The following is a 26,501-nucleotide window of genomic DNA, read 5'->3' on the forward strand; positions in this document are numbered from 1 at the left end:
TCTTCATCTCTATTCATGCATCATGAAAAAAATGTATATATATTAACTCTAGTGTGTACTTAAAGAATGAAGGAATGCTCCCGTGACCACTTAGTGTGGGTTTATGAATGTAGTAAGACAAAGAAAAGTTTTATAAACATAATTAAGATACTTTTGCCTTGAGTAAATTTCACTGTAAGCGGAAAGGGTTGACACAAAGCTTAGTGTTATTTAAGCCATAGTTACTTAATTCATCAAATACAAAGACTGGAACGCTATGTACAATCTCTATGCACTCAAAATACTGGTAAATGCATAGGAGCCTGAACTGCAAGGGATGTCCTCAGCAAAATGATACAGCATAGCTCTAAAATGGTTTACTGGAGCAGAAAATAGCATTCTTTTAAAGTTGCATGACATATAAATGTAAAAGAAAAATACATTCACAACACTTTAAAAAATGAATCAAACTGTAGCCTGAAGCTTACAATAAAATTAGAATATTTTTGTGAAATAACAAAATCAAAGATCAAAACACTGAACTTTCTGCAAGAATTGTATTTCTAATCATTTTAGACACATCTTAATTTTTTTTTAATGTATCAAGCCACTAGGATTCACTCAAGATTCAGATGCAGCAGCACTGAATTGTTTGATTTACAGTTGAAATTTCAATTGCTTTTCCCCCCTAAGAGACATGAAACTGAGAGTCACCAAAATGTTCTGCAGATTAGTCCAGGTGATGTAGAAAAGCTGACTGATTTGTAATGAAAATATGAGATGGGTATCTAAAAATAGTTGATTTTTCATGTTTACACAGCCTTACTGAACTACTTAATTAAACCTCATACCTATCAGTAAAAGGGGTTACAGTGTAAACAAACGAGAAAGATGTGAATTCTCTTGGGCAGTCACAGTCTGTATCTGTAACAGATTTAAATAAATATTCCTCATCAGGCTTGTAGTATTTCTATAGAACACTTTGCTGCACTAAATCAAATGTCTTTCACAAGACAAAGTGGCAGCAGTAGCAAACAAGCAGCAAAGTCAAACATGGCACACAATCACAACTTAACCTTAAATATTCCCACAGAATAAAAGTTCATAAGGATTTGAAATAAAACGCCACTTACGGAAAAAAAAAAAAAAAAAAAAGTATTTTGCTAGTAAAACATTCCAAGAGAACTTGCTAATGACACTTTCCTCCTTGTGCTGTCACAGGAAATTCTTCAAATAGAATATTTATTTCCAATGCATCCTTCCTAATCTATTCCCATACAATGGGGGGTGGGGGTGGGGGTGGAGAAGCGTGAATCCTCCAAAACAAGAACTCATACTTTTAATTTGGTATTGTTTTGTTAAGCAATTTCTAGTGTAGCATCTCTGACATCTGTGTCTCCAGTTAATATTCCCTGACAGTTTTAGAAACTTAGGAAACTTTAAGAAAAGTCTAGAATAGAGACATTTGCAAAAAGCACAAACAATTAGTTTAGAAATCAAGCTAAGAATCAGAATAAGCGCATTTTCCTTATCAAATGGGATTTGTACAATCAGTATGCAAAGGAGCAAGTACTTCTAAAATCTTCCCAGACATACAAAGATAAATAGAAAATTTTTTTAAAAATACAGTTGTCTGTAAGTTTAACTCCTTTATTTTCCATGTATAAAAAGAAATAAAGTTGTCTGATTAAGAATGCAACAGTTCAAAACAAGCTCAGGGCTCAGCATGAACCTATATGTCTGTGTGTATATTTGTATAAATCTTCCTATTCACAGTGCCACTGTTATTCTTAGATCCAGCTGTTTCACACTCATTGCCAGATGGCACTTTTATGTACAATTCTAATCAAGTACAATATGTGACACAATATTGGAAAAAAATAGCTGTTTAAGAATAACTCCACTGGTGCCTCTGAAAATACAAACAACTCCAAAAAATTAATCTGAAAAACACATGTGAGTGGAACATACACAGCAAGTTTTGAGAGTTTTTATGTTTTCACCTTGCCATTGATCAGCTCTAGTATGTCTACATGGATGTCAGTTCTTAGTGAAGGGACTCCAGTAAGTGAGGTAAGCTTCAAGAGAGAGGACAGTAATAACTGTTCACTACAAAGTAAGCAATTTGGAAGGGGAAAAAAAAAAAATCTGTCCCTGAAAAGCATAGCTTATATATATGGTTGCATATTACATTGTATTGCATCCCAGAGGAAAAAAAACCAAACCAGAGTAGAAAAGGATATTCACATTCTGAACAGTTTCCATGCTACTTCTATTAGAAGAAATAGAAAACAGGAGTCCTGAGTTACTGGTTTAGTGGGAAATTGAGTTCTCTACTAGTGCTTTTACTGACCATGCCTAAAGGTGATCATGGCAAGCAAATGTTATTTTCTACTCTGAGTCACTAATTCAGTACGGTATGCAGAGGTCAGGATGACAAATGGAAATGAAAATAGGCAATTCATCTTTATCGCTATTGTAAATAAAACTCAGAGAAGTACTTCTACATGTATTGGTTAAAACACCTTTCACATGCAGAAAAATAAACAGAAGCGGACACAGGAAGGAAAGTTGTGAAAACTACTTATAAAATAAGCATGGACAACAAAAAAGTATTGGCAGACATCAGGCTCTCTATTCTACTGCAGCACATTCAGCTGACTCTAGAGAACCATCTAAAGACTGCACATCAAGTCAGATTTTCCTCTTAAGAATGAAGGATAATTCCATTATTTCCTTACCTTGAAGAATTAAATGATGAACAATTTTAAAGGAAACATGAATTGGAAAAGAACAATCATTAGGATATATGATGCCATTCCGTACTGAAGTAGATCACTTTCCTAATCAAAACTCTAAGTAACTGATATGACTTTCTCCTTGAATGATCTGCTTCTATGCAAACTAAAAATGGAAGACTATCATTAAAGTGGAGGAATCTCTGAAAATAAAAATGTAATTATTTGGTTATTTGTAACCCAAAGATTAAAATAATTATGTGGGTGATATTTATAATATCTCTTTGGCGAATGTTTCACTTTTAACTGCTATTTCCAGTATTGAAAAATACTATTGTCCAAGAAAACAGTATTTTATGAATGAGATTCTACAAATAAAGGAAGGAAGGAGTCTAGTCTTTAGTAAGAAATGAGACATTTCCTACCAGGATGTGACTGGATTTAATTGATGGGAATGCCAAGATAGTAATTTCTCTGCTAAATAAATTCCCAGTTTAAGGACTTAAATCTTTCATTAGTTGCTACCACAAATCACAGAAAGTGTACATAGTCACTTTAAAGCAAAACATTGTATATACATCCTGTGGTACTAGGAGACAACGATTCAAGCTGGTGGCTTGTAAAACGTAGAAGCATTGAATAAACAACAGAATAATCTTAATGAAGAGTATTGGAATAATCCCCATAGTTTTCAAAATGAATAACCTTCATTCTTTCCACCAAGAACGATTATTTTTGCGATTTTGTTTAGAGCCTTTCTTAAAAGGCAAGCACTGTTTTTTACTAAGAAAAGTCAATGCAGATTAAAGCAGATGTATTGGATCACAACTGTGCCCATATTTTGTAATGGAATATAGTGCAGAGATCGCTAAGTTTGTGCCAGAACCAGAATTAGTACAGACATAATGTGTAGCAACACAAACCTGCTTAACTGGCTCTGCTGAGATGTAGGACTAATTGGTATGGAGCATACTACGTTGATGAAGCTGAACTATTTTCTGACTTCAGGTATTTCCAAATAGCATTGCCCTGGACACACCATTTCATGCAGTACTGATCTGGGAGAGTGTCTGTTAGTGATGACTTGGGTAGCATGGAAACGCTCTTAGTTTACACTCCTCTCACAGTACGGATGGCATTCATTTTGCCTCCAGTCACCTTCCCTATACCATGAACATAGCAGAGGGAGCAATGGCTAGTATCTTCAGTAAGAGCCTTATTGACTTCCTCAGTGCCTTCCACTAAAACTAATCATGACACGCATCCCTGCCTGACAAAACTCAGTGGTCTTTACACTTTTCCCCTTCCTTCGTTGTCCAAGAAAGTGGTGGTGGTATTCCCACCTTTGATGCCCCTTATGTATGAAGTCATGTAAGATTCTTTTGTGGACATATCTGCCATTGTGTCTGCAAAACTACTGCCAGATTAAGTCTTGGATGAATGGATCATGCCATTTTGTTTTGAACACATGCTTACACTAGTACTCTTCAGCTCTGGATTGAAGACATGATTTTTGTTGCTCGATCGTAAAATCAAATGACAGCCAAATGTCCATGGCAGAGGTAGAATACAACAGCTATAGAACACATTGTGAAGGAAAGCACGCAACGGCACATACCACTATCTGTCTGATCTGTGCACTAGATCCTGTTTGTCTCCACTGTTCCTGGCCAAGTCGTAGTCTCTGGTTTTCCAGTTGCTTTGTTGAGGATATCACAATCCTTCCTCTCATCCTACCTTCATTATTTCCTGTTTGACCAAATTCTAAAAGGAATGACTTTTACTAATCATGTACGTGGGTATCTTAAATAGACTAATATTTCGATATGTTTGTTTCTATATTTCTGAAATGGATGTCAGGTCAGCTGCTAATACAGAATAAAGAAGAATTTTTCACTTCAGGGTTATATCTGGGGAGTTTCTGACCTGAATTAAACTATTAATGTGTACTTAGAATAACAAACAAAGACAACAAAGACCTGTGTAGGAAGCAGGGTAAGAGAGAAGGAGGAGAAAATAAAGGAAGAGGGTGCAAGTAGAGTAAATTAATTTGAGGTTGCTGAATTTAAACTGCAGCTGGGAATTAAACATTGGCTGACAACCCAGAGAAACCTACAGTTAAAGCACTTTTCTATCCTCATTGACAGAGCAACCAATAAGCTGGTAGCAGTACATGGATTAGGTGTCCCACAGAAAGCTTAAGCAACCCAGAGAAATCTCCCATGTTGTCAGTTTTGCTCTCCTTGAGGAAAACAATCAAAGGCTTCAAGAATGCAGTACCTAAAAATCATTATGTAATCCATTAGTTTCACAAAAGACAATTGCCCTGACAAATAGTTGTATTTTGTTGGTTTGAAATGGAAACACAAGTGGAAACAGGTTTTATTCTATTTGACACTTTTGCCTTGGCCATGTTGGGCACCTAGAAGCTTTAACATTGTGCTTTAAAAAGTTTTTTTAAAAGACCTTCAGAAAAGCACCACCTTATGTGCTTCAGTGGTGAAATATTCAAGAAAAAATTGCTAAAATTAACGAGAACACTCATCACAATGTTAAGATCGAAAAAGTATTGTCCTCACTTCAAGGGAGATCAAGTTAGAACTTGAGTTTTCCCACCACTTTGCTCCTCTCCACTAAGCAAATCTCTACCTTAGTCATTTGTGTTCTGCTTGACACATCTAGGCTACAAAGGTATGGTTTGAAACTCACACAATATAGAGCTGACATCCATGTATTCAAGAATGCCTTTTGCTGGTGCTAACACCTACCTAAATATCAGTACGTACAGATGTCAACAGTGAAATGTCTGATTTTCTGTTACATAAGGATTGGTTTTTTTAAGCACTGCCATTAGACAGCTAGGCTGGCTCACATGGAGTGACTCCAGCTTACTATCTTAACCATTGCAGTAACAGCAAGCCTAAAACTAGGTTGGAGATAAGCAGCAAACATGTAGTCCTACAGCTTTAAAATGCTATTGACACTTCAGAATATCATCCTCCCAAAATAATTGGATTCAACAGAAAAATATTCTATTAAGTCCCTTTTTATTGGTTTCTTCTGTGTCAGGCTACGAATTTGCCCGTTACACCACTGACAGTGTACAGCTTGATATGAAAACAACGCTGCAGTATGAATGATATCAAAGAGAGTACATTCATAGTTACACTGGTTTGTATCAAATCACCAAATACTTCAAAAGGTCAGGATGAAACTTTCTTTTGCCTGGCCAAAATACAACACTGTATGATAATGTTGGTGTAAATCTAAAAAAATATTGACATGCTTTGCAGAATTTTACTGGCTCACCTTATCTTGGGAGAAATCTATCAAAACCAGGAGTTGGAAGTCTGAACAGATATTCAAGATATAATGCTCATGCTGTCTAATTAATTCAGAGTTCTTCAGAAGTGTTCCTATCAGTCTCCTGAGATGCTTTTTTTACCTCCTGCAAACTGTAATTTTTTGGCAAATATTCTTCTCCTGCATTTCTTATCCTAGTCTTGAATTTGAAAGATTCTACACATGCCCGATGAACATAAAAGCTATAATTTTGCAACAGTATGTATAATCTCAACGCATAAAAGTACTTTTTCTCTCTGTTCACACCACACATCCAATGCGACTGTGTTCAATCTAGTTCATATAAGATCTTTTTCCCATTCTTGAGTTATTTTGGTAGACCATGCATTATTATAAAGTTCTACGCACTCAGGCGATGAGACCAAGCACTGATTTGACGTAGATGAATGGAGCAATTTAAAGATGTATAATTGCTGCAGGAAAGGAGGGAAAGGAAAATGTACTAGAATACTCACTTTGACGAATCTATGAAGTATATTACAAGAGCACCAATACTAAGAGCGAAGACTAAGACAACCTACAAAAGAAAAGAAAGGGTCATTATTTAACAATGTTAAAAGTGAAACATTTATTCTTTTACACACAAAAAAGACAAGGAAAATAAATCATAAACTATTTTTTTTTTTTATTTCAGCTGTCATTTTCTTTAGAAAGCTACTCCTACTTGAATTTCAAATGCTCTATATTATAGAATGTTTTCTTGCATTTCAAAAAACCACATAAACAAGTTGAATCCCAGCTCAGGGAAACCCAACATACAATTAATTCCTAGATCCTAACCTCTGCTAAACTACCCTCTTTAATTTCAAATGGCAAGCTATCCTACTGCATGGCATTCAATTCACACCATAGCTTTATCAGACCTATCCTGCAGGACTGCAGTAAGTTTCTGCTCACTGGTAGGTAAACCAAGAGTGATGACAGATTAGACTGAATTTCCATTTATATACATGCTCATGAAATCCACAGTATCAGTGTAAGGCTATGTAAAAATATTTATTTACTCTGCAATCCTGTCCACTGAGACTATAGTTAACTTTCAAAGAGGTTAAAACAATAGCTGGATGCAGCATGTTCTGATACAATGACTACAAGGCACCTTGTAGTCTCAATGTCCACCCCGCCCTTAAAATCTGTTGAAGTTTTTGAATTAAATCATTTTCTTAGGTCTAGCAGCCAGCCCTTATTAGCAAGGTAGAACTTGCTTTTCTGGCTAGCGCAGCAGAAGCTGGATTAATCACATCTCTGTCTCTAATTTCTTTTTTCTTAATATAAAGCCAATGCAATTGTCTGTTCTACTGGCTCCCAAAGATTCTCCGACATCATGGGAACATTTAGTTTCACATCCTATTCAGAGTAGGTCTGCATCTACACAGGACAGCACAACTGAAATTTTTGCACTCAAATTTTGGCTTGAAGAATGATGAAGTACACAACAGTGTGTGTACCCAATACAATTTAGAATTCTGATATCCTTACTCTAGGTTTCTGTCTCTTGAAAAATGCCATCCACTGGGTAAAATTTGGAATCTGAAAACATGACCCCAATAAGCTATTTTTTGTATCTTAGAATGCAATTCTTCTGGAAGAAATCAGAAATCATTCTTGTCTGCTGCACTGAGGATGGGAAACAGATGGAAAATTATGTCTCCTGTAACTCATCTGATCTGCTGGTCTACAGAATCAAAACAAAATGTCTCTTAGCCTTCTGGCAGGCACGTCTCAAGTAGCTGCTGAGAAGTAACATCCCTTAAAATAAACTCAGAGAATTGATCACTCAGGATTGGGTAAACCAGGGCACTAAGGGGACACAGAGATCCTCAAACTGCCAGTTAAAATACAACTTCCTAGGTCAGAAGTGGATAAAATTTAAGACACTAAACAACTGCATGGGTGAAATAAGCTAGTGGTGTCATTCCAGTTCTGACTGAGTGGATTTATTAATCTGTATGAATACCATAACTAATACATACTACCACCACTATTGCTACTTTTGTTGACAATCTCGACTGTTCAAGCAACAGATGAGCACTGAAACAAACATTTCTTTCTTCAATACAGGCTTCAGATCTTTTTCTGAAGCTGCCGTATTAGGAAGGAGCCTGACAGTCATAGTGCAAGCAATGCAAGGGAACATGCAATGTGTTAATTCTAAGAAGACTTACTGAAACAACAATGTAGAAGTTTCTCTACTTGGCTTTCACTCAGTGCTGTAATAGCAGTATCTGAAGCAAGGTATAATTATATAGCCAGAGCTATATATAACTCCAGAGCTCTGCAGGGCCAAAATCAAACATGCACATATTTTCCAATACAAGAAACTCACCAATTAATTTCTTAATATTATGTAATCACTACAACTTGTTAAAAAAATTCTATTCAACTCAGTTTAAATTAATTTTCATTCCTTATAGATGTTGCTGACCATAACTTTCTGCTTTCTGAATGTCTGAGATTATTTTGCCTGAATACAAGTACCTGTTGTCTTATCTGATGCATTATCACTCAAATCAGTGAGATCTGTCAGTCAAAATCAAGGACTGGAGCATGAAACTCTTCAAATAACATTTTTACTACCCAAGTCTAATATAATGTTAACATCTAGAGGTTGAATCTTCTTTCATTAAACTACGTTATTGATCAGAAGTGTACCTGTTTTGCAAAGTGAAATAAGCTATTAAATCCATATTAACTGCTAGGAATCTCACCATCTCATAAAGAAAGTAATGTGGTGAATAGAACTTTTAGATTTTCACCTGTCAATATACCCCAAATTATGACTAGCAGTGATCCCAAAGCCCGTTTTTCTCTGAATTAAGTTACTAGGAATCAAATTGATTGTGCACATCCTGCCCCACTCCTTGCAGGATTCTGAGCCATATACAATCACAGGTTGAATCTGAATCAAATCTGCTCAGTTTTCTAGCTCTATAATTATTTATTATCATTACATTTCAAGGGAAGTCTTTATATTATTTTTATTTTTTAAAACAGAGTAACCAAGGTGCTGAGGGTCCTGGGAATATAATGCTTACATTTTTGATGAAAATTTTCATTTCACCCAAATCAGTTTTAAACACAGGTATTCAATCTTATATCATTTAAAGCCAAGTATTAGTACTGATAGTTTAGCCTATATTCTATGGAATCATTTATATGCTATTAGCACCATCAAACCCACTATTAAATACAGGTATGTCCTTTAAAAAAAAAAAAACCAAAAATACCACAAACAAACAACTCAACCAATAAAAAAGCAAATCAAATATGTGGAAAAACCATTGCCTGAACCAATCAGGTTAGAGCTATGTTAAACTTGAAAAAAAAGAAAATTATTACCCTTCCATAGTATATAAACACATTTGGTAGAGTCTCAAATGATTTTTTTTTTTTTCTGTAATCCCATCTAAAAAAGCTGAATTCAACCTGATTATTCAGGGAGTCAGTAACTGAGTTTCGGTTTAGATTCAGAATCTTTGCTAGATTGTCAGAAGAGATAACACCTATTTTGGGGACTTGATTATTCTTGAAGAGAGGGATGAACATAGACAGACTGATACCCCAAACTTAGAGCAACTAGAATCTCAGGGATGAAAAAAGCCTGTATGTATGTGAATTACTGCCTTTTTTTGTTAACTGGGCCATGGGGAGAAGTTTGCTTGCTCTGTTTATTATTCCAATGCATTTGGCACAACATTGCAATTGCTACACGTGTATTATAACTTCTCTCTGTCTGGAAGGAAAGAATCTTTTAATTTATAACAACTCACTGCTTGTTTAAGATTGAGAAATGTGAAGTCATAGGCTTGGAGCTACACTAAGCACTTAGTATCAAGTTAAAAATAAGCACCAGTCTGATTAAAGAGGGGGAAAAACATGGAATAGTTCCTGCATATCCTTAAATCGGTCCTAAAAAATATTTTGCTCTCCACTGCTAGCAAGATTCCCCAGAAGAGCTTTGACTGCTCTGTTGCAGTCAAATTGCAGTCAAACTTTATTCATCACATTAAGGGCAGAAAAGAAAAAAAAAAAGAAAAAAACCCCAACCAACCAATCAAAAACCCCAAACAAATAAAAAAAAACACCCCTGGAAATTTTAATAAGAGAGTAGCAGCATAATAAAACTTCAGGGAAAGTATAGGTATTGAGAAAATACCATCAGAATTAAGCCATGATAACCGTGTAAAGGGGATCAGCACACATTGCAGGACCAAGCCTATGCAACAAGAGGACAACATTGATAATCCAAAGGGTGGCACTGTTTCCCCTACAACTGCACAGAACTAATGTCCTGGCATTATTGAAGAAACATGGGAAAATGGAAAGGCTGTTCACATTAGAGAAGAGGGCTACAGTTAATACATCCACAACAACGAGTAACGTAAGGACTCTAGAGGAGGAACTTCAAGCTATCGTTACCCTGTACCGTCTGAACATTCCGTGGAACACAAAGCAGAACTCACTGAAGTTTCAAAGACAAATTCTTGCCTATACAGTACTGAACTATCCAAACATCATTAATACAAAATAGCATAGAACTCAAGAGGTAAAGCAGGAAATAAAAAAGGAATAGTTGTCTATTGTTATGTTCCTCTCAACATTAAGTGTTAAAATAAGTAGTACACAGTGAAAAGGAAAAACTTTCAGAAATCCTGTAACCCCTAGCGCTTCAAGGCACCAGACCGTCCTTATTTTGTTATCTGATGACAATCTGTTGTGAATTGCACTTCAGAAATGCTTGTCTGAAACTCTTATGATTCTAATGTTAAATTTTTCAACCCTAAGCCTACCGTACTGCTTAGAATATATTAAGTTGTTCATTATTAATATTTTTTTACAATTTCACTTAATTTTAATTTCTACATCCATACAGTAAATTGTTAATGAGATACTGAGCTTCTTCATATGATGCTTTAAAATAAAGCTGTATTAGCTTTTGTATTTCAAATTGCTTAAGGAGAATACAAATTATTTCTTATGATCATATAGCTACATCCTCAAGGATCTACTAATTTTGGAACACTAACGTTTGCATTAGTAAGATGTCAATAGCCTGAGGTTTTGACCCAATTTAAATGAAAATTTACATACTTTAAATACAAAAAACAATCTTCCTTTAACCATAAAAATGGAAATCAATTGTATTTTTTATTAGACAAAGAGCATTTATTTGTCTGGATTTGTTAGAAGAGAAAACCTGCATTTCTAAGGACACACAAGCTGCAAGTTACATTTCAGAAGTAGGAATTACTTAAGCCTTACTTAGCAATCCCAGCATAAATTTTCAGATTCTAAGATATGCGCCAGCATCTGTGCAATTATTGCAGTTTAACAAAAGTAAGACCTGAGCAAGTCTAGACCACAGAAAAGTCAAAATGGCTTACTTAAATTGATGTCTCATTAACAGATAACCTATATGCAAACAACAAAATTCAGAAAGCATTCCATGAAGGCAAAGCCGTAAGTGGTAAGAAATTGTGCACTGCAGCTAATAGAAACAGCTGAGCAATTAATCTCTCTTAGATTACTATAAATACCAATGAAGTAAGTGCTATTTACTATAATGCAATATAGATTGTTGCTCTAAAAATCGGTGTTCTCCACGGTTTTTTTGTTTGGTTTTTTTTTGGTAGCACTTCATTAAGATGTTCTTATTAGTATTACCTTTGGATATATCACAGTGAACTAAAACAGCTGCATGATGTTAAATTATAAAATTCATATTAGTTCATCCAACAAAATCCTCTTCAGAACTTTTGATTTGTCAAGACAAATAAAATGTTCTGTATATTTTTATAGCAATCAATAGTAAATTTCTGTTTAGAGACATTTTTTACACTATACCCTGATACCCAGGAGTAAAGCAGGAGTAAGTATCTCTAAAATCCATCAGCAGGACCTAGTACCATGATCTGGATGGAACTGTACACTGACTTCTCTCCGGGCTTAAACACATTGCCCTGTCACCAGTCTTTCTGCCTCTGCTTCTTTACTTGGTCCCTCCCAGGCCAATGTATAAATAACCAAAAGGACGAAGGCAAAAGTATAAAATAGCCACTGTATCTACTCTATGAGGTCATGAATTCCCAGGGACTATTAGAAGATCATTCCACCTCATTCACATTTGCAAGATCATATTTCTTATTGATGAAACAGTCTCTTAATATCTTCCAGAACAACTGCATATAATGCCAGCTTCTCTTCAAAGAAAACTAACCATGCACCAGTAGTTGTGACCCACCTTACAACAGCAAACCAGGAAATGCAAGCAGATGAGGGCTGAAGTGGGTGAATAGGAAGAGAAAGATAAAGTGATAAAATAATAAAAAGACAAAATAGATTCCATCTTGTTCCTACCAGCAATAAATAATAAATGAAAAGTTTAAAGAAGGATTCTAGGAAACTGGGAAATTTCCTGTCACTTAACTTTTATTCACAAATACAGGGAAACAGATTTTGCAGTTAATATATTCCCTGTATAAGAGCCACGCTTGATGGAACATAATACCGTGAAGAAGCAGTAATATATGCATTGGTTCTCATGCAAGTACAGACAAAATAAAAATTCTACAGTCAGCACCCGCTGTTGACGACTGGATACAGGCTAACACAGCTATGAATCTTAACGGATGTGTCTGCTGGGTAGTGTGCTAGCTAGTAAATCTGTCCCGGTAACTTATTGATGTTGCCATTTTGCATGCAGAAGATGCAGGTGGTGCGGGGGGGGGGGGGGGGGGACCCCCAAAAAACACCACACCAGATTTCTACTATTTCTTCTACACTTTGAACGTCAGGTAGGATTTAGCATCCAATTCTAGAAAGAACTAAGGACCTCCAAGCTAGAGAGGGAGCAACCCCATCTTTCAAGGGAGTCAGAAAAGTTTCAAGAGCACACAACTCTGAAGAGCCTTCACTAACTCTTAGTTTCAAGCCTGAAGCAATTAATGTACTAATTCCAAACTTTGAACTTTGATAGCCACATTAAAAACTTCTCAGAAACCCAAAGACTTGAAAATGTTTGCAAGTTATTTCCTTTCAATTACACTTTCTGGTTTTTTATTATATTTACCTTTATTACACAACAAGGACTTAACTAAATGTTAATTAGCTATTAAATTCTACAGTAACTAAATTAGTCACCAACATGCATTAAAAAGAGTACTGAAAACTTTGGCAGCTTTACGAGATTCTTTGCTATAAAAATTTTCTCCTTTGGCAAAGCTCGCATATACTTAGCATTGACCAAGAAAAATCAAAATTTATCCAAAAAAGGAGGTAAAGCGGGGTGAGAAATGACTATTTGACAAACCAATAGGCAGTAAGGTCTCAGTGAACTTCTCTAAGAAAATTCATAGCAAGGATTTAATTTTAAAAATAAAAGGCAGCAGTAACATAGGGCAGCATGAGCTCTGGATGATGATAATGAGCAATCAGAAGACTTGGTTATTATCCCTAGTTCTGCCACTCACGCGATGTTTGGCCTAAAGCATACTTGCCTGACCTCTCCAGACTTTCTGATTCTCCTTCTTGCTTTCATTTGGCAAGGATACAGCATGTCAACTCATTAGGGCAACAGCTGTCTTTCATTACAGGTGTTCGCAATGGATCTAGCACAGCAGAGACCTCTACTGCTGCCACAATAATAACGAGAAGCCAGAGCAGGACACTATCTAACAGTGTCAGCACCAACTATGAGAGCAAAAGGACTTTATTTATTAAAGGGTTTTATTTAAACAGAAAGGCATCAATATCTCTTTCTGAGATAACCTTCTGGTTTATCTTTCTAGAATTACATTTTTGGTGCCATTAAGCCACTAACCCATAGTAGGGTTATAGTTTATGACTGAAACTAAAGCTATGTATTTATTGTAAATAAATCTTAAAAAATACAGTTCATATTTATTGCATCTCTTTTTAAAGACTTGTGTAATAGTGATAAGAAATATAGAATCAAAATTGCTGGGAGAGAAAACAGATACGGAAGAGTTACCAAAAAAAATTAGCCACATATTCAGTTCCCACATATTAGAGTTATGCATTAGAACAGTAATTTGAGTATTATTGGAAAGGTACAGGTAAGATGCATGGTAAAGGCCTGAATCACTGTGAGCTTACCTAACTATTCATAACTGTAGTAAGTAGTTAAGATAACAGGTCACTGGGAGTAGGATACTTGACATCTCTGAATAAAACTACACAAAACAGAATTAGCAAATTCAGTCTGTCTGCCACCAGCTGCATTTTATTCTCTCGCCAATAAAAGATTCAACTTTCTTACATACACTTTTAACAAACTACCTCTCATTTGGGCAGACTGCTTGAAATTATGAAGAGTCTTTCTTATTAAAGGGATGATGTGGGATCAAAATTCAGGAATCATCAGACTAGAGATCAGACTCAGGAATATGAAAAATCAAAGCAGGAAATAAACCAAAGAAGATTAGTATCTTAATGCACTTTTGTTTTCCACACACATTCCCAACCTCATCTGAGGATGAATTTTTAAAAAGGAAATATCTTTGTTATGTCCTGTTCCGTACACGCTTCTAACGTGTTAATATTTCAGCTATATTTTTCTTTCTTTATACAAATGGATTTTTTTCCTCAACTTCCCACTGACATATTGACAATAAAATGAAAATTTCTGTTCAATTCATAAATTTGCAAAGACTGAGATTTTCTAATTAGTGAAAAAATACAAGACAAAAAGTCCCATCTGTTAATGGTGCTCTGTAGCTTGAAGTTAATTAGGTTCGCTGGGAGAGTGCCTGGCAATATGACCAATTAAAGTGCATGCAACTTTTCCAATTCAGTATTTAATTTCATTAGTCAAAAAGATAGCAGTACTTTCTATCACAATGCCATTTTCTAGAACTAAATGCATACATAGCATTATATGTATGTAAATATGTGTGCGTGCGCATATTTTTTTTTCCCTCCAACTTAAAATGTCCTTCCTCCTGATTACCTACCAGTCATTCAAATTACCTCCCATTAAGGTCAATAAAAATAAAATTCACTTTTTGTATATTGGTAAAAGTGTAACTCATACTGATTCCCAGTGGATGCATGACAGTCACACTGAGCAAAAGGGTTATGTTGGTAACAGTCACCTACAAACTATTCCTCCAGTTGTCAATGCTCTCAATTTCAAGTTCCTCATAGTCTGACTGTAGATAAGGGCCATCAGTGAGCCACCTGGAATGTCATTTTAGAGAAATGAGTGAGTGACCTGTCAAACAAACAAATCATGCTAACTGAAAAGCAAACAAGCTCCACTGCAAAACTGCTCAAAGGCAAAAGAACCCAGCTCTGGAGCATGGACCCCTAACATATACAACACCGCAGGACAGTAGCACTCGATGGCTGGTTATCCACAGTCCCACCCCCAGTGCACTAACTTATGGAAAGACTAAAAGAGACAAGATATTGTCCCAAAATTATAATCAGAATCTGTATAATTAATTTAGAAAATAATCTAACCGCAGTGGTTCAACATCAGGGAAACAAAGAAGAAATCAAAGAAGGTCTATACCAGTAAAAAGTAATCATTTGCCAACAGTTAACCAAGACTTGTATCTGGAATACCACAATACAGAACTTAAAATTAATAAACTGTAAATACATATACACACACAGGCAAATGCTGTCTTTTTAAAGTAAGCAATTTTCCATTTCTTAATTGGTATTTGTTAAAAAAAAAAACCAAAAAACCAATCCCAAAACCCGAGCAAACAAATTTCACTGCTCTGCTATCTACTTCAATATACTGTACTCCTCACCATTTCCCATCAGCAATTTGTTAACTACAACATAAGAGAACATCCAAGAAACTGTCAAGGAAAAAACAAGATGTAAATTAAAGAATGGTGGTAAAAATGCCAGAAAAGAGTAATATAATAGGGTAAAGAAAATGCTGTGTCTTTTAAATGTTGAAATCAGAAATATATCTCCGGAGATAACGCTTTGGGGTACAAACACACTAGCATGTGCTCTCAGGAACAAATAAAGTTGCAAATGTGGACCCTCAGAATTGAGGCCTGATCCTGCAGTCGTAGCATATTGTTACAATATTATAGATATTAACACTGCTGCTAAAGGAACTTCAAGCTTTATTGCCACGTCATAAGAAATGACTAAAAGGAAATCCATTTCTTTGTGAATGGATCTCTGCAAGGATTACATTTAATGAAATTATTTACCTTACACATTCAAATTAATGCCAGATTGTATGGCAGACAAAAGGAATCCTCGCTTTCCTCAGCTGTGTGTGGACTTACACGACAGTCATGTCAATAAATGTTGAAAGCAGAATGAGAGAAGGACTAATTAAAAGAGTTGACTTCCTCTTGGTAAGGATTTATGATTGAATGGGTTGGGTAAGTTCATTTACTCAGATTTGCTGTTACTATTCCTAAATTTTCAAATAGCAGAACTCCCTTTTCAATTGTTTGGTTCTTAGTCACAAGAACTGACACATACAGCAAAGGGGGATGCAGCTGTGGCAGTATTCTCTGAAAAAAATAGAAAGCTCTTAGTTTCAGTAAAGCCTAGTGAAATTTCATTCAAGAAAAAGACTGAATGGAGAAGAAATGGTCGAATCATTCAACATACAAAAAAGCATTTGAATGCTTGTCAAAAAATGTACTTTAGCACAGTATGAAAACAAGACACAGTCTTCAGAAGGGAAAAGAATCACTGCTAAATGCATCTGATTAACTGCAAAAACAGTTTTCTGCTGCAGTTTCAGCAACATTACCGCTCTCATCTTCCATTTAACATTAGGTAATGTGGTGGGTTTTTTCTTAAATCTTTTGTAATAGAAAGATCATTTCCAGAATTGTAATATTTCCACTTCCATTTCCAGAACTAACATAGACAATAACAATTGCTGATATCTGCAAACAAATGAAGCCTCATATTCATTGGTCAAGTTCCACTATAAGCCTCGGAAAATTCATAGCTGTTTATCATAGACTTGTAAAGAGAGGTAGCCATCAACAATATGACTTTAATATGGACCACTATACCTTCAGAGATTTGCATGAGGATTTGCAAGAGCGCTCTGTACCTCAGTTCACATTGTCTACTCAGTGATTAGGCACAGATTATTGTCAAATACTTAAGAAGCTTTCTGGTGGCAATTAAATATCAAACACTGGATATCAACGAACAAAATCAATGCAAGGAAACCATATTAAAGAGGAAGAGGGAGTTAAACAACATAGTATTTTTGAAAGTCACCTTTGTAACCATGCTTTTTCTCCTTTTTCTCTGGCATTGTTTGTCCTTCAGTCATTTTGCCAAAATTGATAGCTTTGATAGCCACAGGAAAACATCTCTCATCGATCTGCTTTGAAGACTGAAAAATTGACTTTTTTGATCAGTAGGAATACATCTAAACCTACTTAATCACCTAGCTTTATATGAGAATTTGTGAATACAAAAAGCTGCCTTTATTTAGCATACAGAAGAAAACTATAGAGAGAGCAAGTCTGAACAGGGATTGTAAATCGTAGCACTGACTACATTTTAGTCATTGTACAGACTTAAGATGTCTGATAATTCTCTACAAGAGCATATACTTCAACTTATCTGAAAATAGAAAATAAAACCAGCATAATACTTTTCCAGGGGCTATTTCAAATTATAATTCTAATCAGAACTCTCAATTTCCGATTGTTTATATTTATGTTGCCATGTGAGCTCTTTTGTTTGTAGACTAATTTCAACTGAAAAGCCTGCCAATTAATTCTTTGACATAGTCATTAATCATGAGATATGAGATCTCTATGTAATTAGATAATAAAATTTAGCAATTTCACTGAAGCAGCTAAAGTAGACAAATGTTCATGGTTGTATTGGGTCTGGCTGAGATGGAGTTAATTTGCCCCATAGCAGCCCTCACAGTGCTGTGTATCAGTACCTAGGAAGATGTTGGTAACACACCATATTTTGGCTACTGCTGAGCAGTGCTGGCACAGCACGAAGGCTGCCTCTCCAACATCCCACCTTCACCCATAGGCTGGGAGGGGGGGGGCAAGATCTTGGGAGGGGACACAGCCAGGACAGCTGACCCTGCTTTCTTCACACTTTGGTATTACAGAGAAAGGCATGGAAGCCTTTGACACCATCAGTTACAGGCATTGGTCACTTCCATACTGTAATCATCAAGGAAATGCTGATGGTATGTTCATCTGGAATTATGATTCAACATCACGTACCAAATGATGAGAAATCCATATGAGGTATGAAACAGAATCAGTGATTTGCAACTATCACTAAAGACCAATGCAGAAAACAATGATGTAGCACACAAAGATGTAGACAATGATGTAGTGAGAAAAGGTAAGAATTTATTTTTACACAAGAAACCTTTACTCATGGTGAATATTTTTTTCTAATTTTTGAGGGGTAGGATGGAACAAGCAGTTTCTCTGTAAGGATGCAAAGACTGATTTATTCAACAAACTTGTTTCCTGCAGATGAGTTTTCCTGTGTTGCTATGTGGCCATAATTCTAAAACCGAAAGCTTTTTTATGAGCCTTTTTAATGTGGTTTAAAGATAAAATCATATAATCATATGATTAAAGGCTTGCAGAACCAACTTCCAGTGTAACTCTCTCTAATGGTCTTGTTTACCATCCCTGTTTTTAAAAAATATACAGCAGTGACCACTAAATCTGGCTTTGAAACCAACTGTTACCTCAGCTGACCTTTTCTCTTGCTAGTAACAACACTATGTCAGGTACTTTAACTTTCACCCTCTGGTGTCGTGGCTTTTGTTGTTCTTTTTACATAATATGAAGAGTTTAATTCAAAGATAGCTTTTCAAAGTCATCCTTTCATCTGGGTCCACATCTTTACCTGGCTTTGCTAGCCTGTGGTATCTCCCACCAGCATCCTTATTCTTCCTACAGGTATCCTCTTTAAGGTGGAAGCCTAGAAAACTTCCTGTCTTCCTGCATGCTTTATATGGTCCCTTGTGAAGGTCTAAGACTGTAAGACTACTGAGTTTCATTCTGGAGGGATCTTGTTCACAGACACATAAAACAGAGAGTGGAGAATGAGGAACATAGAATTTCAGCTTACATTCTGTCTCATAACTGTCAGTTGGTATATAATTTTTTCCATTTTCTGTATCCTTGCTTCAGCCTGACTATATTTGCTAGGCAGCTACAAGAGCATTTATTCTGAAAACCACCAAAACCTAAAATTGGACAAACCACCAGGTAATGACATACCTACCCTGGCCAAAGAGATTTATAAGAGGTATTGGCTGCAACCCCATGTCTTTATATTAGTATGAAGTTTTAGTTCACATTTAAAAATATTATGGAATAGGCAGAAGTTGAAAGTACATATTGGGTTTTAATGTTTTTGGGGTTTTTTTAAGTGTTGCAAGAAAAAAATTGTATCTTGCATGAACTACACAAAATCTAGCAGCAAACTTCATGAAAGACAAAGGGGTTTTCTCTGAATAAGTAGTGCAGAAGCTTCTGGCCAGGTAAATTATGCCATTGAAGTATAAACCTTCTTCCTTTTCTTTTTCTTTTTTTTATGTGCTTTCCTTCCCTTCCTCCTGAAACTCTTCTTAATATTGATCTCCTATAGAGATTCAGTCCTATGTTGCTTTATTCAAAAAAAAGTTTTATTTTAAAATAAGTGACCTTTCTAGAATCTATTCTAGATCAGAAAATTTGAAAGCCAGATGTGGGAAAATTACCTTTTTAACACATGCTTTTTAGATTTAACAACAGTTTAAGTCTTTAGACTGGGATGAGAACTTTCTCTCTCCCAGCTGTAGGTCCGGCTCCTTTCCTCCATTGTGCTGAATCACCAGACCCACTTCCCTGATGCTCAGCCTCCCCTGAAGACTCTGCTGCTGTTCTCTTTCAGTGAAAAGCAAAGGAAAATGTGGCAGGTGAAAGAGAAGGGGCACCAGCGGTGGGCAGGCTATTTGGGTTTGTATCAAACCCAAACCCCATCAACCCCTGGGCTCTGCCAGTGACTCCCCGGCTCCACTGAACCAGCTCACTGTACATACAGCCCCTTGCACAAGACCAAAAAGTGGAAAAAACCAAGAGAATCAAATGTAGTCCAATGACACTTGAAAAATGCTTATACCAAATCTCCAGATGAGAAATATCTATACTCTGGTGATGACACTGCACAAAACCAAACACTATCAAGTCCTAATACTAACAAATAATTTGTTTTCTCCACAGCTTGGCTGACATGCTTCCTCTCTGACTCCCAGACAGAGCTGGAAGAAAGAGCTTTCAGCATTCATAATTTCAAACATTAAATTAACTTAAAATTCCTTTTGCTGATTGCCTGAAACCTCAGAATCCCTCTCTGATCAAAACAACGTTACAACAAAGACCTATGTAAAGCGTGCCAAGGCAACTGAACACTGCTGACTCAGAAAGGAAGTCCACCTCCTGATTCATTAACATGACTGCCAGCAGCACTGATGTATTCCTTGGAGATCTCTTGATTAAGCAGTTTCTCAATTCATAGTTTGGTTTCTTATGATGGTTCCAGGTATATTAAACACCAGGAAGACCAAATACACATCCAAACACCTCTGACTTTAAAGCTGCAGCTTTTTCTTAAGTACAACAACCATAGTAGGATGTCACTAACAACAAGAACACGCTGCAGGGCGATTCCACAATGTAAAACCTGGCCAGGACGACAGGCTTTTGTGAATGAGCAAAGCCTTTGTTAGAATGGGTGACACACACAGCTTGCACTGACAAGGCAACCCGGAGACAGGTGCTCTGCCACTGACAGTGGAGTTATAAACTGCACATTAACAGAGCAAGCTGTCTTATTTTTGTTCCAGTTTCTTCGTGGATTAGAAGTAAATGACCACTGTACTGAATATATAGAGCACCTCTTTAGATTAACTCTGACTGCTTTATGTATTTTCCCAGAACAATGCCTTTTGTGTGATTCAACAGAACTTAAGCACAGGTCTTTATTTGCCAGAAACAGTAGTCAGCAATTCACCTCCTCAAATCTGCCAACCAAATCTGAAAAAGGGCAAGTCTGTGCAGCAAATATTTTTGGATGATACCTGCACAGCCATGTTTGAACTATATGGAGTTATTCATTATATGGAAGAAAAAAAAGATATAAACTATAGCAGCTTACTGATAATTTAAAATTCTGAAATATTTTTATGGATAAAGTAGAATAACAATTAGATAGATGCATAAAGATAACATAAGCAAACCCCTTCTTCCTCTCCTCTACATCCAAAAAGAATGAAGATTGAAAAAAAATCAAGTCCTCCAATGCCCTTCAAAAATTTAACGTTGTTATAAAAATCTCACTTTTAAAGCAAAGACTTTCTTATATATAAATGTAACAGGTATCAGAACAAAAGTTTCTCTTGATTGCCCCAGAATTCTAAATTTATATCTAAACCTTCATTTAAGATTGTAACAATTTTAACTTCTCATTAATTTTTTTATTTTTTTTTTATTTCCTGCAAACAATAGGAGTCAGTACATTCACTTATGCTCAGTTCATGTTTTGAAAGGCTTTTTCAAGACCATAGAGACTCAAAACCTACTGTGTTAAAATTAGAGTTTAGGGAAAGCATTCTGATACCCAGGAGAAACAAACCAAATTGACAATGCCCATTTTAAAAAGGAGCTTTCTCCCTCTGTGATTTTATGAAAAAAATACTGCATTTTTTTGTTTCCGCAATCCAAGAGGTACTGAGTGATCAAAGTTCAAATACCATTTTAAATGATAAAATTCTCAGTCCATTGGCTTGAGAAAAAGACTTTTTTTTATATTAAGGCCCTGAGACTTGTGAAGAAGCTCATCTAGCACTTGTAAAAGCAGTTGAATGTGCCTAAGTTACTATTTTTGAGAGAGGCATAAATTGTTCATTAACAGAGATATCTTGGAGCTACTACATTTACACGCCTTTTCAAAAAAGGATTAAATGCAAATTAGAAGCATTTGAGCTAAGTTCTTATCAAGAGGTTTGATGAACTTGCAGAAAAATTGCCCTGCTCCATATACTCCTAGGAATGCTACGGCTGACCAATAGCATCGTAATTACATTCAGTGAGACATGTATTATTATTATTAAAGAAAACTAAACAAATCAAACTAATCTCTTCTGCACTATCTGCACTCCACTCTTGACAGCACCACTTAACAGTAGTTTATCATGAATCTTGCCAAATTGTATCAGTTTGGTCTGTCACCTCAATTTATGTCCCTGCTTCCAGAGACACGATAATATGAACATCTCAGATTTCATTTAATAAATAAATAAAATCAATGACCAGCACAATTTTTTTCAGCCCATCTAGTTATAAATTAGAAAGTAATAAAATTTGACCACAGTGAATCACTTTAGTGGTTGAAATACATGCATTTAATATGGAGAAACCACACTGGTTTTAAAATGTATTACTTTGAAGATAATTTGAATATAGGCTTAGGCCTGGTAAATACTTTGCAGTCTGTGTTATAGACAATATTGTTTATTACATGTTACAAAGCCAGTGATCTTCAACACCATCAGGTACTCTTACAGGATTGTTAAGTTTTCATAGTGCAGTCTATGCAGTAATTTTAAAACAAAAAAGAAATTTTAAAACTATAAAAACTTCTGGAAAAGTTACCACATTAAAAATTTACCAACATGTGTACTTTGTGCTAAATTTATGGCAACAACTCAAGTCGTTCCACCACAGTAAATTATTGGCAAATAGCTATAGTTTTTTGCAACACTTGAAGAAAGAATAACAATATACACACTGTAATAGTACGATACAATAAAATTTAGAGTATCTAAAAACTATCCATAATGTCTCAATAATTCTCTCAAGAGAAAAACAATTGTCAAATTATATTGCTTCACATGATCCTTATATTTTTAAAGAGGTAGATGACCCCAAAAATACGGAGATGAGTGAGCACAAAGATATGTCAGTGATATGCAATGATAAAATTATACTTTTCTTCTCATAAATACCAAGAAATGAAGAATGCTTTAATACATACAATTATATATAACTGAATCAACTTTTCCTCCTGGAAATTTTCAGACAAAACAGGTTTGTGTTTAATAGCATTTTATTTTAAGAGCAAAAAAGATTAATTAATCAAACAACACTTCAGTGGAAGCATACATATAGGGATAAGAATTTCATCAGAGATGGGAAGTCCATCCATTTCAGAACAGCCAATGGTCAGTGGGAAAGGTATTTACCTATAATGCCTAAGATTATTTTTTTTAATTCAGATAAGGGTGTTAAATCTCAGTCTTCGAACATGAGGACCTCCACTTCATCTCTCTCAATTCGTCTCATTTGAGATGTTCTATTTTGTGTAAATAATTAAATATTCTTTTGAAGAGAAGCATGCCACATCTCCCACAACCAAGTTAAGTGCTATAATTAGTCTGTTCCTGAGAGGAGTTCTTAGTCTCCTTTCCCTCTTCTCTCTCAGTCTCTCCTTCTATTAATTTTGAATGATTACTTTGATGTAATATGGTTTATCCCAAAGCATATTGAAAATTTTGCAGAAGTGGTCAACTCTCTACGACTGAGATTCTAGTTTCTTACCTTTTAGATTAGGACCTAATTAGTACCTACATTTAGATTAGGACATCTGTTACTTTACTACTGTTTAGAGTTACTATGAAACTGACCTGTGGAATGACATATCCCTCGGGACAGTGCAGACGTAGTACCTCATTATTATCAGTCTCTCTATTAGTAGCTAGGGGGAGTTGCATAATTCAGGTGTAAACGCAAGTAGGGACTCCTGTGAACTTTATATGTTGCAGCCCTGTGCAAGATATGAGATTTACCTAGTCACTGATATCTTTGGCCAAAAATGCCTGAACATATTTAAGTATACCTGCTTCAAGGACTCAAGCTGCATTACAAGACAATTTTGTGTTAGGGAAGCTAAAGCTGAGCCTTAAGTGTCCCAACTTTCAGGTCAAATCCTGCATTTCCAAACACCTCTGTCCACATCCACGAAAGGAAAGATTATGTTTTGCTTCTCTGATAAATCTCTGAACTGACATTACTAGTTTGTTTCAAATTTGAAATGTATGTGAATGTGTACATACTTTATTCTTTTATAAATGTATATCTTTATGCAAACACTTGTTTTGAGGAAGTTAGATAATAACTAACACAGAGTAACTTGTGGGCATATGTAAAAGGTGACAGTAAGAAACAGTTATTTTCTTTTTTTATAGTTGCCAGTTCTGCTCATTTATCTGTTTTTGGCACTGAACCATATTAATTTTTGCCAAAGAAAATATAAGCACTGACATTGTGCTGAGGCTAGCAAATTATGTAGGACTTCGTTTCATCAAAGCAAATTGCAACAAAACTGCCAAAAAACCAACAGTGATCCATTACACAGCAGAAGACAGGCAGCTTAAGCCCAGCTCCATTTATTATGCAACAAATTGAAGAGTCTAACGCCTTCAACATAAAGCTTTGATAAGCAGTTATCCATTTTAATCAGATTTGTGCAAACTGTATTATTTAGCTGGTTATGGGGTTTGAATTTTTTTGTTTTCTTTATACAGTCAAATTTATTTTATGATGCATCTCTCCATCAAAAAATGTTATTTATTAAGTAAATCCAATTGCTCCAGACAAAATTCTGTGAGCTTATAATTTAAAAAATGACATTAAATTTTATAGTTCATAGAATAGCATAGTTCCTTCACCACTAAATACCCTCCTTCTCTGACACTCCAAAAGAGTTTCTACAAGGAAGAAAAAATGGAGAAAAAAAAATCGGTTTCTCACTACAGAAAATCAAAATTAAAGGGGAAAAAGTAGCCTGTAGTGATAGGACAAGGCAAAATCATTTTACACAGGAGGGTAGATTTAGACTAGATATTAGGAAGAAGTTCTTTACTGTGAGAGTAGTGAGACAGTGGAACAGGTTATCCAGAGAGGTTGTGGATGCACCAACCCAGGAAGCGTTCAAGGCCAGGTCGTTTGAGGCTGATGAGGCTTTGGGCAACGTGGTCTAGTGGAGGGTGTCCCTGCCCATGGCAGGGGGGTTGGAACTAGATGATCTTTAAGGTCCCTTCCAATCCAAACCATTCTGTGATTCTATAATTTTAAATGATCATTATTTTCCACTAGTTATAAAGCCATAGTAATTAAAAAAAAAAAAAAAAAAAGAAAAAGAAAAAGAGAAAAAGCTTTACTATTTCATTTAGCTGCTAAATCTGTCCCAAGAAGCAAGAACAAAGCACAGCAAACAAAGGTGTAAAAATAAGGGCGTTTACCTTAATAACTTTAAATAACAGTTATCACAACTTGAAATAGTTTTGTTGGGTTTTTTTAATTTAAGTCTTCAAGGACAGTGAGTATGCCTTTTTATGTAGAAGCAGGAGTGCGTGACACTCCAGTCCTATTTCTTTACCTGTATCCAGCCAACTGCTGACCACCCTGGGCTCCTGTCAGCGTCAGTGGATTCTAGAGCTCTCAGTTTCACTATACTGCATTACTGACAGCAAAAATTTTTTCCAGAGTGCAATAAATCACATTAATAACTAATATTTATGTTATAAATAAATGAAGTAAAGGATATGGTATCAAAAGAAGCAAAGGAAAATAGAGGCTTACTATCAGCTAAACAATGAGTTCTACGATCTGCACATAGAATCTAAAGGGAAGCGAAGCTACTCGCATCACAAGTAACTTCAGTTTGAAATAAAACATAATTTTGGCATGTGTAAACAAGATGCTTGCAGTGTAAATACTTTAAAGAAGTTATATCAGAGCATCAAACAACATGTATTGTGTGGGAGTAGCAACATAATTAGCAAGAGCATGACTGAAACATAGCTAACAAAAGCTTTCCTTCAATGGCAGAACAAATTAAAGGTACACCAAACTATTGCTCACTAATTCATGTGGCCTCCAGTAGTACTGGATTTTACATAGAACTCATGCTTTCTATTATATTTGGGGTTGGATTTCATTTAATTCATTAAAATATTATGGATTTTTTTATCTAGGAAGTATATTTTTAATAAAATATAAGCTGTATTTTAAAATATATATACACAATTAAAATTGGCTCAACAAAGTACCTTAAAATAATATGCTATAGGTAGCGGTCCTGTAGTAATGGAAAGGTAGACTGCCAAACTCTCTCTCTCTCTGCTGCTGCTGCAAGGCCAGATATTGAAGCTTAGTAACAAATTCAATTTAGGCTTTTTAAAAATGAGGCAGAGTTTTCATATGAATCATCTCCTATTTCAATAATCTTGACACTAAAAAATGCTTGGCAAAGTTAGTATCTGAGCACTTTTTAAAATCCAGTCTTTAAGAGCAATGATTCAGTTATATGATTTTCTCATTTTATCCAGAAGCTTTTAAATACTGTGGCCAGATC

The 26,501-nt window shown here is 35.5% G+C and overlaps 1 protein-coding gene across 1 annotated transcript in view; it reads right to left on the reverse strand.

Moving 5' to 3' along the window:
• Nucleotides 1-26,501, reverse strand: part of KCNMA1 (potassium calcium-activated channel subfamily M alpha 1) — a 494,552-nt gene that overhangs the window by 255,031 nt on the left and 213,020 nt on the right. Inside the window, exon 5 of the mRNA XM_075757828.1 lies at nt 6,536-6,597. Coding sequence (XP_075613943.1) covers nt 6,536-6,597 — 62 coding nt within the window. The remainder of the gene's footprint in view (nt 1-6,535; nt 6,598-26,501) is intronic.

This window comes from Balearica regulorum, chromosome 7 (assembly GCF_011004875.1).
Source record: "Balearica regulorum gibbericeps isolate bBalReg1 chromosome 7, bBalReg1.pri, whole genome shotgun sequence".
Classification (NCBI taxonomy): Eukaryota; Metazoa; Chordata; class Aves; order Gruiformes; family Gruidae; genus Balearica; species Balearica regulorum.